General features: G+C 40.3%; 1 protein-coding gene across 1 annotated transcript in view; it reads right to left on the bottom strand.

Annotated features, from left to right (window-relative positions):
• Fras1 (Fraser extracellular matrix complex subunit 1) overlaps positions 1-13472 on the bottom strand; it is a 415397-nt gene that overhangs the window by 112966 nt on the left and 288959 nt on the right. The window contains exons 30-32 of the mRNA XM_031391220.1: positions 12577-12730; positions 6832-7019; positions 3024-3140 (exon numbers count right to left, since the gene is read on the bottom strand). Coding sequence (XP_031247080.1) covers positions 3024-3140; positions 6832-7019; positions 12577-12730 — 459 coding nt within the window. The remainder of the gene's footprint in view (positions 1-3023; positions 3141-6831; positions 7020-12576; positions 12731-13472) is intronic.

Below are 13472 nucleotides of genomic sequence, written 5' to 3'. Positions count from 1 at the left end.
ATACTCTATCACCTCTGACTACATCTAGATTCCAAATCCTTCTCCCCCTGCTGTTCCCACTCTGCTCAGGGCCAGCCTCTCACTGACTCCCACATGGCTTCACAGGGCTCTCACCTTGCCTACTGGCTGTCCTCAGTCATGGTACCAGGAGGACATCAGATCTTGTACCTCACCTGCCATGGCTTTCCAACACATGCAGTACAGAATTCAGGTTCTCACAGTGATATTCTATGTTCCAGATGCCTTTTGTAAACCCATCCCAGACTGAGTCCGCCATGCCAACTATGTCTCTGACCTCAATGAAAAGCACAACTATATTCTTAAGGGTCTTTGTATATTCTAATTGGCTTTGTCTCTAAATCTCTCTATCTCTAGTTGCTTTTTTAGCTTTTTAATCATCTTAACTATTGCTAAGGGTAGAGTATTGTTAACTATAATACATGATGCTCTACAAAAATTACGGTAGAACTCTGCCACCTTAAAAAACTGAGACTCCACATCCACCAAGTATATTCTCCTCTGTCCCTTCCTCTGCTCTCCTCCCAATCCTAGAAACCACTGCTCTGTGTCCTTTTCTATGAATCTGACTATCTTTGGTGCTGTACAAGGGGAGCCAGATTTTATTGGTCTACTTTGTTCTTAGCTTATTTCCCTTTGAATGTTTAGAGGTTAATCCAGGTTGTACCTTATGATAGGATTACTTTTTATTATATGGGCTGTATCATGTTGTATTGTGCAAGTACACATGTACATACACATCCACACACATCACACGGTAGTTTATCGTTTTTGTCTATTGATGGACACTCAGGTTATTCCTAGCTCTCAGCTACTGTGAAGAATCATCTGGGACTTGCTGGAATTGCAGATTCTGGACTCTACAACCAGACTTACTGAATTAGAAAACTCAGAATGAGTGCTAATGTGTTTTAATAACTCTCCAGGTGACTTGAAAACATACTTAAGTCTGAGACCTTAAGAACCCTGATCTAGAAATAATTATACTCAACTGCTCAGCTCCTCTCCTAGAGAAAGCCCCTGTGACTTTCCCATGCTTCATTACACAGGCACCCTCCTACTTGCTCTGGAATGGCTGCTGTGCTGTGGCCTGGAGCACAGTATGACTCCTCTGCTTATTTATTTGCCTGGCTCCTCCTAAATGCAAAGATCCTTGAACTAGAAACTGTGTTTTAAGGTCACCAAATCTCCAGCATCTTCTTCTGCACTTGTCATAGGCCCCCAGAGGAAATAATGAATAAACAAAGGCAGACTCCTTTCAAACACACCTGTGAAATATTTGTATGGACGACATAAAAATATTTCATCTGTATTTAACACATGTCTTCACAATTTACCAAATATGTGCACAGCTTCAGTGTTTAGATGAGTTCAAACCACTGAACTGAGGCTGCATTTTGTCACATATAACAAGCATGGCCTACAGTTACAGCCCTAATTAACGTCAAAAGGAATATCAACTCTGTATGTTCTAAGTAATGTAGGCTAAATCACATTTTACAGTAAGCTGACTTTTGAGAAATGCAAGGTTCAAACAGACAGACCTCATCTGCAGATGTGAAGCCAGAAATTAAAGCTGAAGCAAGATGAAGTCTCTTCAGAAGACCATGGTAAAGCAAATGGCAGTGCCTCCATGGCTCCTGGCCCATTTCTTTCCCCCTCTGTAAACTCAAAATAACAGTGCTTTGCATTTGGCAAGAAATGTGTATGCACATTTTTCCTTACAGTTTAGAGAAAATTCTGATCCAAGTTCCTCCAGTCAGAATGATGAATTATAGACTTTATAATGCTGCTGAATTATGATTTCTTTAAATTACAGTTTATGCTGGAAATGCCGATACTAGCTATTCATTAAAAACTTTCTGCTTTCCCCCTTTATGTCTCTGTCATTCCCAGTCCTGTAATTTCTGAAACTATCACTGTTCTCTTTGTTGTGGCTCAAGGCTGATATCTTACCTTGAAGTGTAATTACGTGGGTGTTAACTAAAATATGGACCCATAATAATTAATTTACAGGGGTTTGCATGCTCATGGCTCTGTCTGAAAGAACAATCTAGCATTCCACCTACCCTAGAAACAGTTACAGTGTATTTAGTACTTCCTACTTGTTTTAGCTGAACTTTATAAGCCAATCCAGGTGGTACCTTCCTTCATGCAATCCAGACATTGCCACTGCAATATGATGTTGACATCAACAATATTTATGCTCAAGAATCATGCAATTGAGCCATTAGAATACTACAAGGAAAATCTTAGTGTTTTAGGTTAATTTATGATTTTGTGTCTGTGCTGTCTTTTATGCATCCCATGGGCCATGGTTGGACATGAGTGCTAGATCTTTCCATGGGTCACATTCATTTCCACAGAGCATGCAAGGCCTTCTGGCTTTGGGCATAATGATCTTCACATCCCCAATATGCTTTCCTCATTTCTCCAGCACATTTCTTGATCTATCAGTTGGTTCTTAGCCATCATTGGCTTTCTCACCTCAGAGTCTTCCATGTGCTCTGAACGCCCTTGGCCATCCCTCCTCCACTCTACCTACCTTCCTTATTCCAATATTCCCTTGGATAATTGGTTGTTCCTCATTTCTCTAGACTCAGCACTGACACCACCTCCTCCAGGAAGTTCTTACACTAGAAAGTCAGCTTCTTGTAGGGCTTTAATACACAAGGAACAGCTTTTCCAGCTAGGAGATTCTATAACTAGCAGAATAAGCACCCCTTAGCGGTATATTACAAGCCAGGACATTTCTTCTAAGCACTCAGGGAGAGGCATTGTAGCTATATGGGGTGTTGTAGGAGGCAAGGGACGATGGTCAGGATGGCTTCTACATAATCATTTATTCTGGGTGGGACTCTATGTTCCTTTTTCAAGCTAGTAAGAAATGTTTTCCCAGGGCTGTTGGCAAAAGCCTTTACTACATCCCACACCAGAGCACTTGGCTTCTGCATAAGTGAGCACTATGTTCAAGAGGGAAGCATTAGCCCTCCCGTTGAACTCACAGTCATATGGAGAGATGTCCCCAGGGAGAGTTTAGGTGCCTCGGGAGCCTGAGGTAAGATCGCAATGTTGAAGATGTGACTTTCCAGGTGTTCCTGGGCACTGGTGGCACTAGACACCTGAGAAACAAAATCACCATGGTAAGTCTTTTATTTTCTACCAGGCATAACATGTTCACCCTTAACCTCTCTACTGAGCCATCTGCCTTTGAATTCTATACATGCCAAATCACAACTCATATTCTATTCTTTATATTTTATTGCTAATCACTTACTGATTATAAAAAGCTATATGACTACTTTCAGGCAGTTTCTAAAGTCCAAGAGAGTATTAATAAGAAAATAAAGAATTTCAGTACCTAGGGTGGTTAGGAACACATTGAAGCATTTCAGAAGAGTTGTCTTCTATGATACCTCTAATTTCACATGTACTTGAAATTTTCTTTATTTAACCCAATGCTATGATATTTTGCTATAGTAGCAAACAGTCTTGAAAGTGGATAATATTTCTGGCTATGGACACATGCTTAGCATGTGTCTATAGAATGATATTTTTTTTACTCCATTCCTTTCATCTATGCCCAGCATAGATACTGAGACATGGAGCATTGATCATACATCTCACCCTCATGGCTGTATATTAGTAACATTTAGAGTTAGGGCAGTGATCACAAAGTCAACATTATTTATTTATTTATTTATTTACTTATTTACTTATTTATTCATTTGGCTTCAAAATGTTGAAAGCTATGTTGAGGGCAGTGGCAATACCTGTAATCCCAGCCCTAGGGATGCTGAGGTGGAAGGATGATGAATTGGAGACTAATGGAGCTAACTACTGAGGTCCTATAAGTAACAGGCCCCCAGACCTATGGTGTTCGCCATCACTTTCTCTAGCTCCTTCTCAGTGCTACTGAGATGCTGCCTTAAGTCTCTCTTGTCTCCAGTGTTTCCTCAGGCTTGTCACACAAATGGTGAAGACTTGTGTAGCTACAGGTGGTTATATGAGTTCTTTATGACAGAAGATAGGATACTACACCCTGCACACAACAGGAAAACCTTCTTCTCGGCTTTCCTCTAGATTATGTCAGATGCCTACAGGGCAGTTTCAGGATAGCCAGATGTCTTCAAGGAGATGCCAGTCTTCCATTGCTGCTGTAAGTGATACCAATGACCACAGCTTTACTTGACTGATCAGCTAGTATGGACTCGTCTCTTATTAGCTTTTCAAAGGTGATCTTCTTATTCCCCACAAAGCAATACTATTATTACACTTTGTACAGAGGAAATTGAAAAAAAAAATAGAGCAATATCTCAAAGTCAGAGTAATAAATGGCTCAGTTGGGTTTACACTCTTGTGATTGGCCAAGACGACCTTGGTAGATTTTAGAAATTAGGAGTTGGGGGAAATACTTCCTTCTATTGTTAAGGCAAAGAAACAGCATTGGTCAGGTTGTGAAACATGGGTATATTAATAGAGCAAATGAATCAGACTAGCTTCCCAGTAAAGACACTGGTAGTAAAATAGAATGTTAGTGTTTTTCAAACCACATCTTCTGAGACTGTGTCAACAGGATCTGAATACACAACTATTTTCTTACACCAAAAATGACTATGGATGTGCATGCCTTCTCACTAGATTGACTCTATTTAAAAATGCCACTCGCCTTACATAAATCCCATCATATATGCAAAGTAACAGATGGGCTGCATTGATGGCTCATGACAGCAAATCAGCATTAAAATAGAATTAAATCTATGCAGCTCATTATATTACATTTCCTGCTTTAAAGGGTGGGGGGGGAGAGGAAGGGAAAATAACATTATGACAACATCCTTTTGGTTTAAAATCTTCCAGGGACACTAAGACGATAAATGGGAAAAGTTGCTAACCATTTATTTTAACACATGGATAAAGTGTCTGTGCATTTCAAATCAAAATATGAGGTATATCTACAAAGTAATGAAACTTTAAAAACAGGTAGCAACACTTTGATGTCCAGGAGAGCATCATCGCAGAGTCGCTTCACGTGTAGAATAAAGATACTGTTGCTGTTCAAAATCCCCCAAGCCCCTGCCTCTCAGAATGCTTCCAGAGGGAGTTTCCAAATCACCTTTTTAAAAAGCCAAGTTAACTACCTCATAACTAATCTTCTTAAAGAAGAACAGTGACTACCCTTTGACCTACCACACCACAGGTTGGATGATGTTTAGTTAATTTGTTAGATGTAAACCCATATGCCTAAAATGATACTCTGTCATTCTTATTCCTGAAGAATACCACAAATACCTTGAAAGCTATTTCAAGGAGTTCTGTCATGTTTTATGTAAGAAGTGTGAAGGCTCTACAGGGAACCACCTTCCAAGTAATAATGTCCAGGTGTATGTCATAAATGCAGTGAGCAAGTTTGTTTGATTTGAGACTGGGTTTCATATATCTCAGGCTGGTTTGAACTTGTTACGTAGCTGAAGCCCTTGAATTTCTGATCTTTGCACTTAGAAAGTGCTGGAAGTATACATAGACACATGCTGCCATATCTGCCTTAGGAAGTCCTCTTTTTTTCCCTGAATCAGGACCTTCTGGCTTATTTTTCAATATTTTATTTCACTCAATAATCAAGTTGCATGACAATCTGTTGTCATTTTAAGCAGGTGCTTAGAATCCCTTTCCAGGGAGAGACTCCGTAGTGACAGCATGCGGTGTCAATGCCTGTGAAGGGGAAGGCAGATCTGCGGGGTCTAGTTTGCTGAGGTGACTTCTTTTGATTGAGGTCTCTGCCTCAATCCTGACTCATTCTCTGAGGACCACTACCATCCCAGGTGCTGAAATTGAGGTGTTAACTGGAGCAAAGGGCACAGAGCATTTGTTCACTTTCAGGCATTGACTGTGCTGAAAATAACCTCATTTTAATAGTCTCCATATTTCTATCAACTCTCTCTTTGGAAAAGTGCATGATTTATGCAATATAAATTAGTCAGGCAACAAAGATAAACATGCCAGGCATTAGAAGTAGAGTGCATTCGTAGGTGAAAGAAAACTTGAAGGGGACACTATGTGGGCTGATCGCCATGAGCAGATTTATTTCCTGATGTCTTATAAAATTCTCTGTTCTGCTTGAATAGTTTCTCACACACCGTCCCTTATTTCTTAGCATTTCTGTCTAAGTTTCCCTTCTAAATCCGTCTTGCTATAGATGTGTCTAATGCTGTTGTCCTCTTCAAAGAATCAGCCTGGCGCTCATTTGTCACTCCTCATGTTTCTAAATGAACCAATTGCTTCTTTTTTGCTCTCTGTGGCTTTTCCATGTGCTTTGGTAGCACCCCCCTGCCCCCGTCAAGCATTTGGTCCACCTAGCTTTGTGTTCTCCTACACAATAAGAAGCAGTACTGTCAGTTTTCTTTTGAATTTTATATACTTCATGGAAGTCTTCAAAAGTTATTATCTCTTCAGTGGTCCTCAATAACTCACTACTTTGGTTTTCTTTATGAACATTTAAACTAGACCATGTGGTTTAACAACCATGTTTACTTTTTAGTTATGACTTTGTTTTTATCCGCCATCACCAAACTGTACCTGCTGTTCTTCACCATTCTTTCTCTTTTGTAGTTCTCCTTATGGCCTGGTCTATCATCAGATTTTAATAAAAGATAGAAACAGGTCCCTAGGTCATACCTATTCTTCTTTTCACCCAAATAAACACATTTAGAAAACTCTTAATGCTATTAATTATGCTTCCCTCTTCTAGACAGACAGTTGAAGAAAATGGCCCATGTGGCCAGTGAATGAGGGTAGTCAGGATTCAGAGGGCACCTGGAAATGGAAGGAGTCACTTTGAGCTGGGGCTCCCGAGTGTCTGTACCACACAATGCCATCATCGATGTCCTGCTGGGTGAAAGCGCTGATGGGGGTTGTCATCCTTCCATCAGGCAGGTGATGCCCTTCCTCTGCAGGACCGGCTGGACTGTCTGCAGGCAGATGCATCAGGAGGACCACCTCCCCTAGAGAAGCACAGGCCATACTGTTAGAGCACTGGGGGAAGAATGCTGGAGACCTCATTCCTTCCCATCATTCTTTCTCTACAAGCTGAAGAAATATGTGTGCCTTGATCTACGGTGAAAGTAAGGTCACTTTCAGAACTCAATGAATAGAATTGAATTACCCGTCAGACACAGAATTCCCAGGCTCCAATAGCCATTTAAGGGCAGCTCAGGCATAGAGTTACTGACTAGCATCTATTACACTTTCATAACGAGACTCAAACTGTAGGGGAAGCAGTATGTAGACCCATCCTGGGCACTGGATGGATACATTTCCATATGGAACTTTACACAACAGTTTCAGGTTTTAAGCATGACAGAGAGTAAGCTCAGTGGGAGCTATTCCTGAGAGGATTCTGTCCAGTGGAGATAAGATTGGCTGACATAGAACACATATAGAAGACCTGTCCCTGGTGGGGTAGTTCAAACCTAGCTCTGCATCTCTCGGATTCCAGAGCTTCCTCACAGTCCTAAGGCTCCATTGCTCATGTGTAAAGTAAAACCAACACAGATTAAACATCTGTAATCTAAACACTCAAAATCCATACAGACCCAACATTGCAACCTTTCTGAGGACCAACATATCACAGCAGAAAATTCCATATTGGAGCAAACTCACACCACAGGTCCCAGTCAAACTTTAGGAGCGTCGAAATCACATGCTGGATAGATCTTGCTAACAGACCAAAGTCAAATGCTAGGAACATCAAAAATACTGTAGAAAGTCATATATATGCTCTCTCTCTCTCTCTCTCTCTCTATATATATATATATATATATGTATATATATATATATATGTGTGTGTGTGTGTGTGTGTGTGTGTATGTGTGTGTGTGTATATGCATATAATCATATATATATGATTATGTGCTTAGATTTAGGTCTCATCTCTAAGATAGTTCATCACTTATTTGCAAATAGTAAAAATCACAAAAAAACACCCATATCTGAAAAAATTCAGGTCTCAAGCATGTTGGCTAAGGGATGCTCAGACTGTCGGACACAAACTCTAGAGGCAGTTCGAGACAAGGATAGGGACTCCCACTGCCACCTCTATGTCTCCATGTGAATGATGTCATCATTTCCCTTGAGACCTGCCAGAGGCCAGCAGATAAGGGTGGATTTGAACTGAAGTTTCATATTCTTGGCCATGAAATGCTGTTTTCTTACAGTTTTCTGTACATGTGTCAGTATTTGTCTTATAAAGACTTTAGCGTTTTCTGCCCTCCCCCATTTGACACATTTTATTTGAACCAAAGCAAGGAAATCTAAATCCAAATACCACCCACCTGTTTTAATGCTTATCTCACACCCACAGTGACTGTCATCTTCAGGTGAGATCACAAGTACAGAAGTGTTACAGAAACAATTAAAATTTCCCAAGAATATGATTTTGAGTGAAGATCACACAGAAAAGTGGACAAATTTCTGAAAACAGGCTGTGTTCTTACCTAACAATAAACCCAAAACAAGCTACTTTGCCATTTTGATAGTAAAAAAGAATGGGTGTATGTGTGTGTGTGTGTGTGTATGTATGTATGTGTGTGTGTGTGTGTGTGTGTGTGTGTGTGTGTGTATGTATAAGAGGGATAGAGAGTGAGAGGGGAGCTGAGAGAAGATGGGGAGAAAGACAGATACAGAGACAGAAAGAGATAGAGAGACAGACTATTTTTCTATTTTAAAATGTCATGTAGACAGATGCCCAAATCTCAATACACTAGGCATATTGGATAACAGACAACACATTTATTTTTTCAAAACTGGTAGCATTATTTTTCATTACTACAGAGAAACCTGCCTTCTCACTCAAAACAAACACCCAGTCTAATATGTATATGCACAAAATTCAAGTTAGAGATGAGCAAGCTGTACCGGAGGCTAATGAAACATTGAAATAGGAGGAAGGAGGACATCACCACCCTTCTTCATAGAACCATGTGGGGGACAGACTAGTTCTAGTTCTCCTGGGTTCCTCTTCCTCTGCTCCTAAGTAAACAACTCCTAGTGAACCCTGACATCATAAGACACTGTGAACAGATGTGGCCTCTTGCTCACCAGTGTCAGTACAGTTGCAAAAACTTTTGAAAGGAAATCGTCACAATGCAAATGAAAACAGTGGGGAAGAAAACATTCCAATTTCCTAACTGCTCTGCTTCATGACAGAAAAGACATGCCAGGTGTTCCTAACAGTGCCTAGTGAGATAAATATACTTTCAACTAAAAAAAAAAAAAAAAAAAAAAAAAAAAAAAAAAAAAAAAAAAAAAAAAATCACCTCCATGTGACACAGGTTCACAGGTATTGTAGGATATTGACTAACTCCATTTCAACTTAATAGCCTTTGGGTGCCTGTTAGGTACCATCTATTATAATAGGCCTTTAGGAACAGAGTACCCACAGACAATCCAAACACAATTTCTATTGCAAATGCTACAGATCAGCCCTATAAGCAACTGGGAGCCACTGGGAGCTTCTGCAGGTGAGTGGTGTGCACAAAATTGGAGCTCGGAATTGTGTGGTTGGAAAACAAGATAGTTTAATAGGCTTGAAAATACTGTTAAGGAGGCCAGAGTTTATTCTATTTTAAAAATGACAACAATAAGTAACATTTATCTAGGCAGTTTAACCAATGAGGGGGTTTGTACCAATTCTAGCACTGAGATAGAGACCTGAACTAAGGTAACAGAGCTCAGATTTGCAGGGAAACAAGCAGACAGTGGGGAGGCAAGCAATGAAATCTGCCGAGCACAGCTGTGGAGACAAGAGAGGAGAGAGGAAGGACCACCTCGCAGGCAGTGTGGTTGCTACTGATGGGCACGGTTCAGGCTGGGTTCATTCACTAGGGGAGTTCACCACTGGATACATTGAATGTGGGTGCCTTGGGAACAATGATCTAAGCAGACAAAAGGAAATCACGAGGACTTGGTGCCATCTTCATGAAGAAGGGAGAGCTAATATTTCATGTTTCATCCTGATACTACTAAAAATGAAAGACATATTTCCTAATGCAAAATTCTAAGCTTGGAAACTTTTGTTGCCTCTGTCTTGGATTTACTGGGTATTTAAGCTTAGGTTTAAAGAAGAATTTTGAAGAGGAAAATTGATGTTATTAGAATTTAAGATCTTATTTGGATCTCCATAATGGTGTTGGGATGGAGGGCATCTTTATTTATTTTATGCAGTTCCTCACCTAAAATCATTCATCAGACTTTCTTATGGTCTGATACATGATTTGGAATTACAGTGATTTTGAAGAAGTGAGATTCTCTTTCAAATGATGCACAAGGTACTTTGACAAACTACTTTCAACCCTACAAAGGCACTAAAGACACAAGTGTCAATAAACTGCTTGACACCTATTTGGAAATAACGGTGAGTCTGGAAGTGTTTGGATTTAGGATTTTTATTTGTTCCTGTCTTTCTGTAATCCAAGCTAACCTGGATCCTGAATAGTGGCAATTGTTCTGCTTCAGCTTCCCAAGTGCTGGAAATGCAGGTATAACCATCATGCCCAGCTGAATTTAGGCCCTTTCTACTCATACTGTAAAAGCAATTTGTGCTCAGTCTATTCCAATATCATTTCTTCACAAAAACTGGAAAGCCTCCGCAAAGGTTCTAGAGCAATGGTTCTCAACCTTCCCAATGCTATGGCCCATTTATAGAATCCCTCATACTGTGATGACCCCCCAACCATAAAATTAATTTTGTTGCTACTTCATAGCTGTAATTTTGCTACTGTTATAGATCATAATGTAAATGTTTTTGGAGACGGAGGTTTAAGGGTTTGCACCCCACAGATTGGGAACCTCTGTTCTAAAGTGATGAGGGAATTCACTGTAACTGGAAGCCATGAGGAAGGCCATAGCTGCATCTCACTAAAACAGAGGGATGGAAGTAGGTTCTATGAGTGTATAGCTTCCACCACCTTTTTCCCTCTTGAGTGGTTCTCTAGAGTAACATGATTTGATGATTATTAGTAGGGAGAAATGGACACCTAGTGATTAGGTTTGTAAGAAGTTAATTAAGAGAGTTATGATAGAAAAGGGTCCCAATAAAGCATTTATTAAGCTGAAATGGCAAACTTTCATCTGCTTAAAAACCATTTAATTCAGCATTGTTCTGTTTAATAGTTAATGAAGTACTGGGCTGTTTCTATGGAACGTGGGAGCTTAATTTCTGGCCTTTAATATTCGAGGTAAAGTTGGGGAATTTAATACATCACAAGAGTCAGAGGCTTTAGAGATGAAAAGGACTTAGAAGTCACCTTGCCCAAGCTCAGCAGTGCAAGTACCCTGAAAACAGGACACTTGTTAATTACAGAGAAGAGGAAATAACTCTATGGAGAAATTTTATAGCTATCAACTTAGTCAAGTGATTGAAGTTAATGTTACCACAATAAAACAGTGATATCATGTATCCCCAGTAGAACACATCAAAAGTAAAAAAAAACAAACCCTAGCCCCCCAAATGAGAAATTACCAAATGGCCCCAAAGCAAGCCAGAGTCCATCCATATTAGTAAAGGGCTGGGGAGGTGGCTTGCTGTACAAGTATAAGACCTAAGTTCAAATCCCAGCACTCATGTTAACAAGCTAGGCATGGTCTTGTGTGTACCTGTAACCCCAGTGCTGGAGGGGTGGAGACAGGAAGATCTATGAGCCTCAGTGTCTGTCAGCCTAGCCAAAACCCATGAATGCTACGTTCAAGAAGAGTGGGAGACAGGGACGGACACACAATGCCCTCCCCTCACCTCTGCGCAAGCGCAAAGACTGCTTCTGTTGCTGAAACAGAGACATTATTTTAGAGGAGTCATTAGGAGCAATTCCTCAATCTATCTCTTGTGAAATTGCATTTCCAGTTGATGTCAACAGGAAATATCCTGGGTTTTTAATGTGCATTCTATTTCTTGGGAAAGTAACAATGGTGAATATTAAAGAATATTTCTGTGTTATTTTGTAATCCTGACTAAGAGTGAGGGCTGGTCACATGGCTCAGTGGGTGAAGGAGCCTGCAACTGAGGATGGTAGCCTGACAACTTGAGCTTGACCCTGAGACTCACATGGCACAAAGAGAGAATTAACTCCCATAAGTTGTCCTCTGACATACGGTAGACATACATGGGCACACTTATACTCTTCCATGAACACAATAAATAAATGCAATAAAAATTTTAAGATAAAAAATGGGCGTTTGTAAATGGGTCTGAGAGGATAGGAGAAATCCATATATGTGTTAGGTTGGGGACTACTAGAAAGCTGCTGCACTCTAATCTCATGTGCAAAATAAAATTACTTAAAAACAGATTCTTGTCTTAGATATTATAACAATGTGCTGATAAGGTTCTCATTAGGGTGTACAGTGTAATAGCTCTCCCTTATGATCACTCTATCCTTCAATGAGGTGTATGAAACATTAGAAAACTCAGATCATCTGTATTATCGTGCCTTGCTTTGTGGCATGGTGCAAAGCCAACTGCTCCCCTCTGAATGCAGCTGAAATCACACCAAAGGAACACATTACCAAACTGGGGGCGGCCATGTGTAATCTTGTAGATGATGTCGTTGGCTCTAACACCTGGAGCTTGAGCCTGCAAGATTCTGTTGGTGATCTTCAGCATCCCTCCTTCCGGAACCCACACCATAGAGTTAGTCACAAGCCTCAGAGTTCTGTCATTCTGGAATGAAATAGAAGTACAGCAGTGGGTCCATACATACTCAGAAAAACAGCTCCTCAACAACGCAAGCCATAGGGATTTATTGTTGATCAAGTTCATCTATGGGAAGAGCAGTTCACACTGTCGGTCATGTGTGAAATTTGTGTACAGATACGTACATACGTCTGTATATAGTAAATGTATTCATATTCTATTTTTTCATTTATCTTCAATAAGTGACTTCTAATATTCAGGAAACTATGCCTCTCCATCTCTTTCTTTCATCTTTCTGACTCCTTTTTGGTCTTCGCTCCCCACATATTAGTTGAGTAATTCTTTAAGCGCATACAATATACCAGCTCCTGCTCTAGAGTAAGTGTCTAGAAACATCCCATCTGCAAAGCATGTAGCCTACTGGGAGAGACAGGAAGAAACAGATGCTTCACAAGGACACTCTGCAAGAAGCTTGAGGAGGGAGCTCTCAGGGATAGAGGGTGGAAGTTTCAGAAAGATTTTCTAAAGGAAATATCATTTCATTTCTGAGTAACGAAAACAATGGCTTTCTAAGAAGAAAAGCAATGCAACAGAATCTAGGCAGATGCACGAGCTTATTAAGCAAAGGCAAAGATGGAAACAAATGTTCAAATGCTTGGTACCAGTAGAACTTAGGCAGCTAAAAAATGTGGGATCAAAAGTGACAGCATCCTAAGGAAGGTAAGAGGTGGAGGAGGAGGAAGAGGAGGAGGAGGAAGAAGGAGAAGAA

Source organism: Mastomys coucha, unplaced genomic scaffold (genome assembly GCF_008632895.1).
Source record: "Mastomys coucha isolate ucsf_1 unplaced genomic scaffold, UCSF_Mcou_1 pScaffold22, whole genome shotgun sequence".
In the NCBI taxonomy this organism is placed as follows: domain Eukaryota; kingdom Metazoa; phylum Chordata; class Mammalia; order Rodentia; family Muridae; genus Mastomys; species Mastomys coucha.
This window is presented reverse-complemented; position numbering and strand designations above follow the sequence as displayed.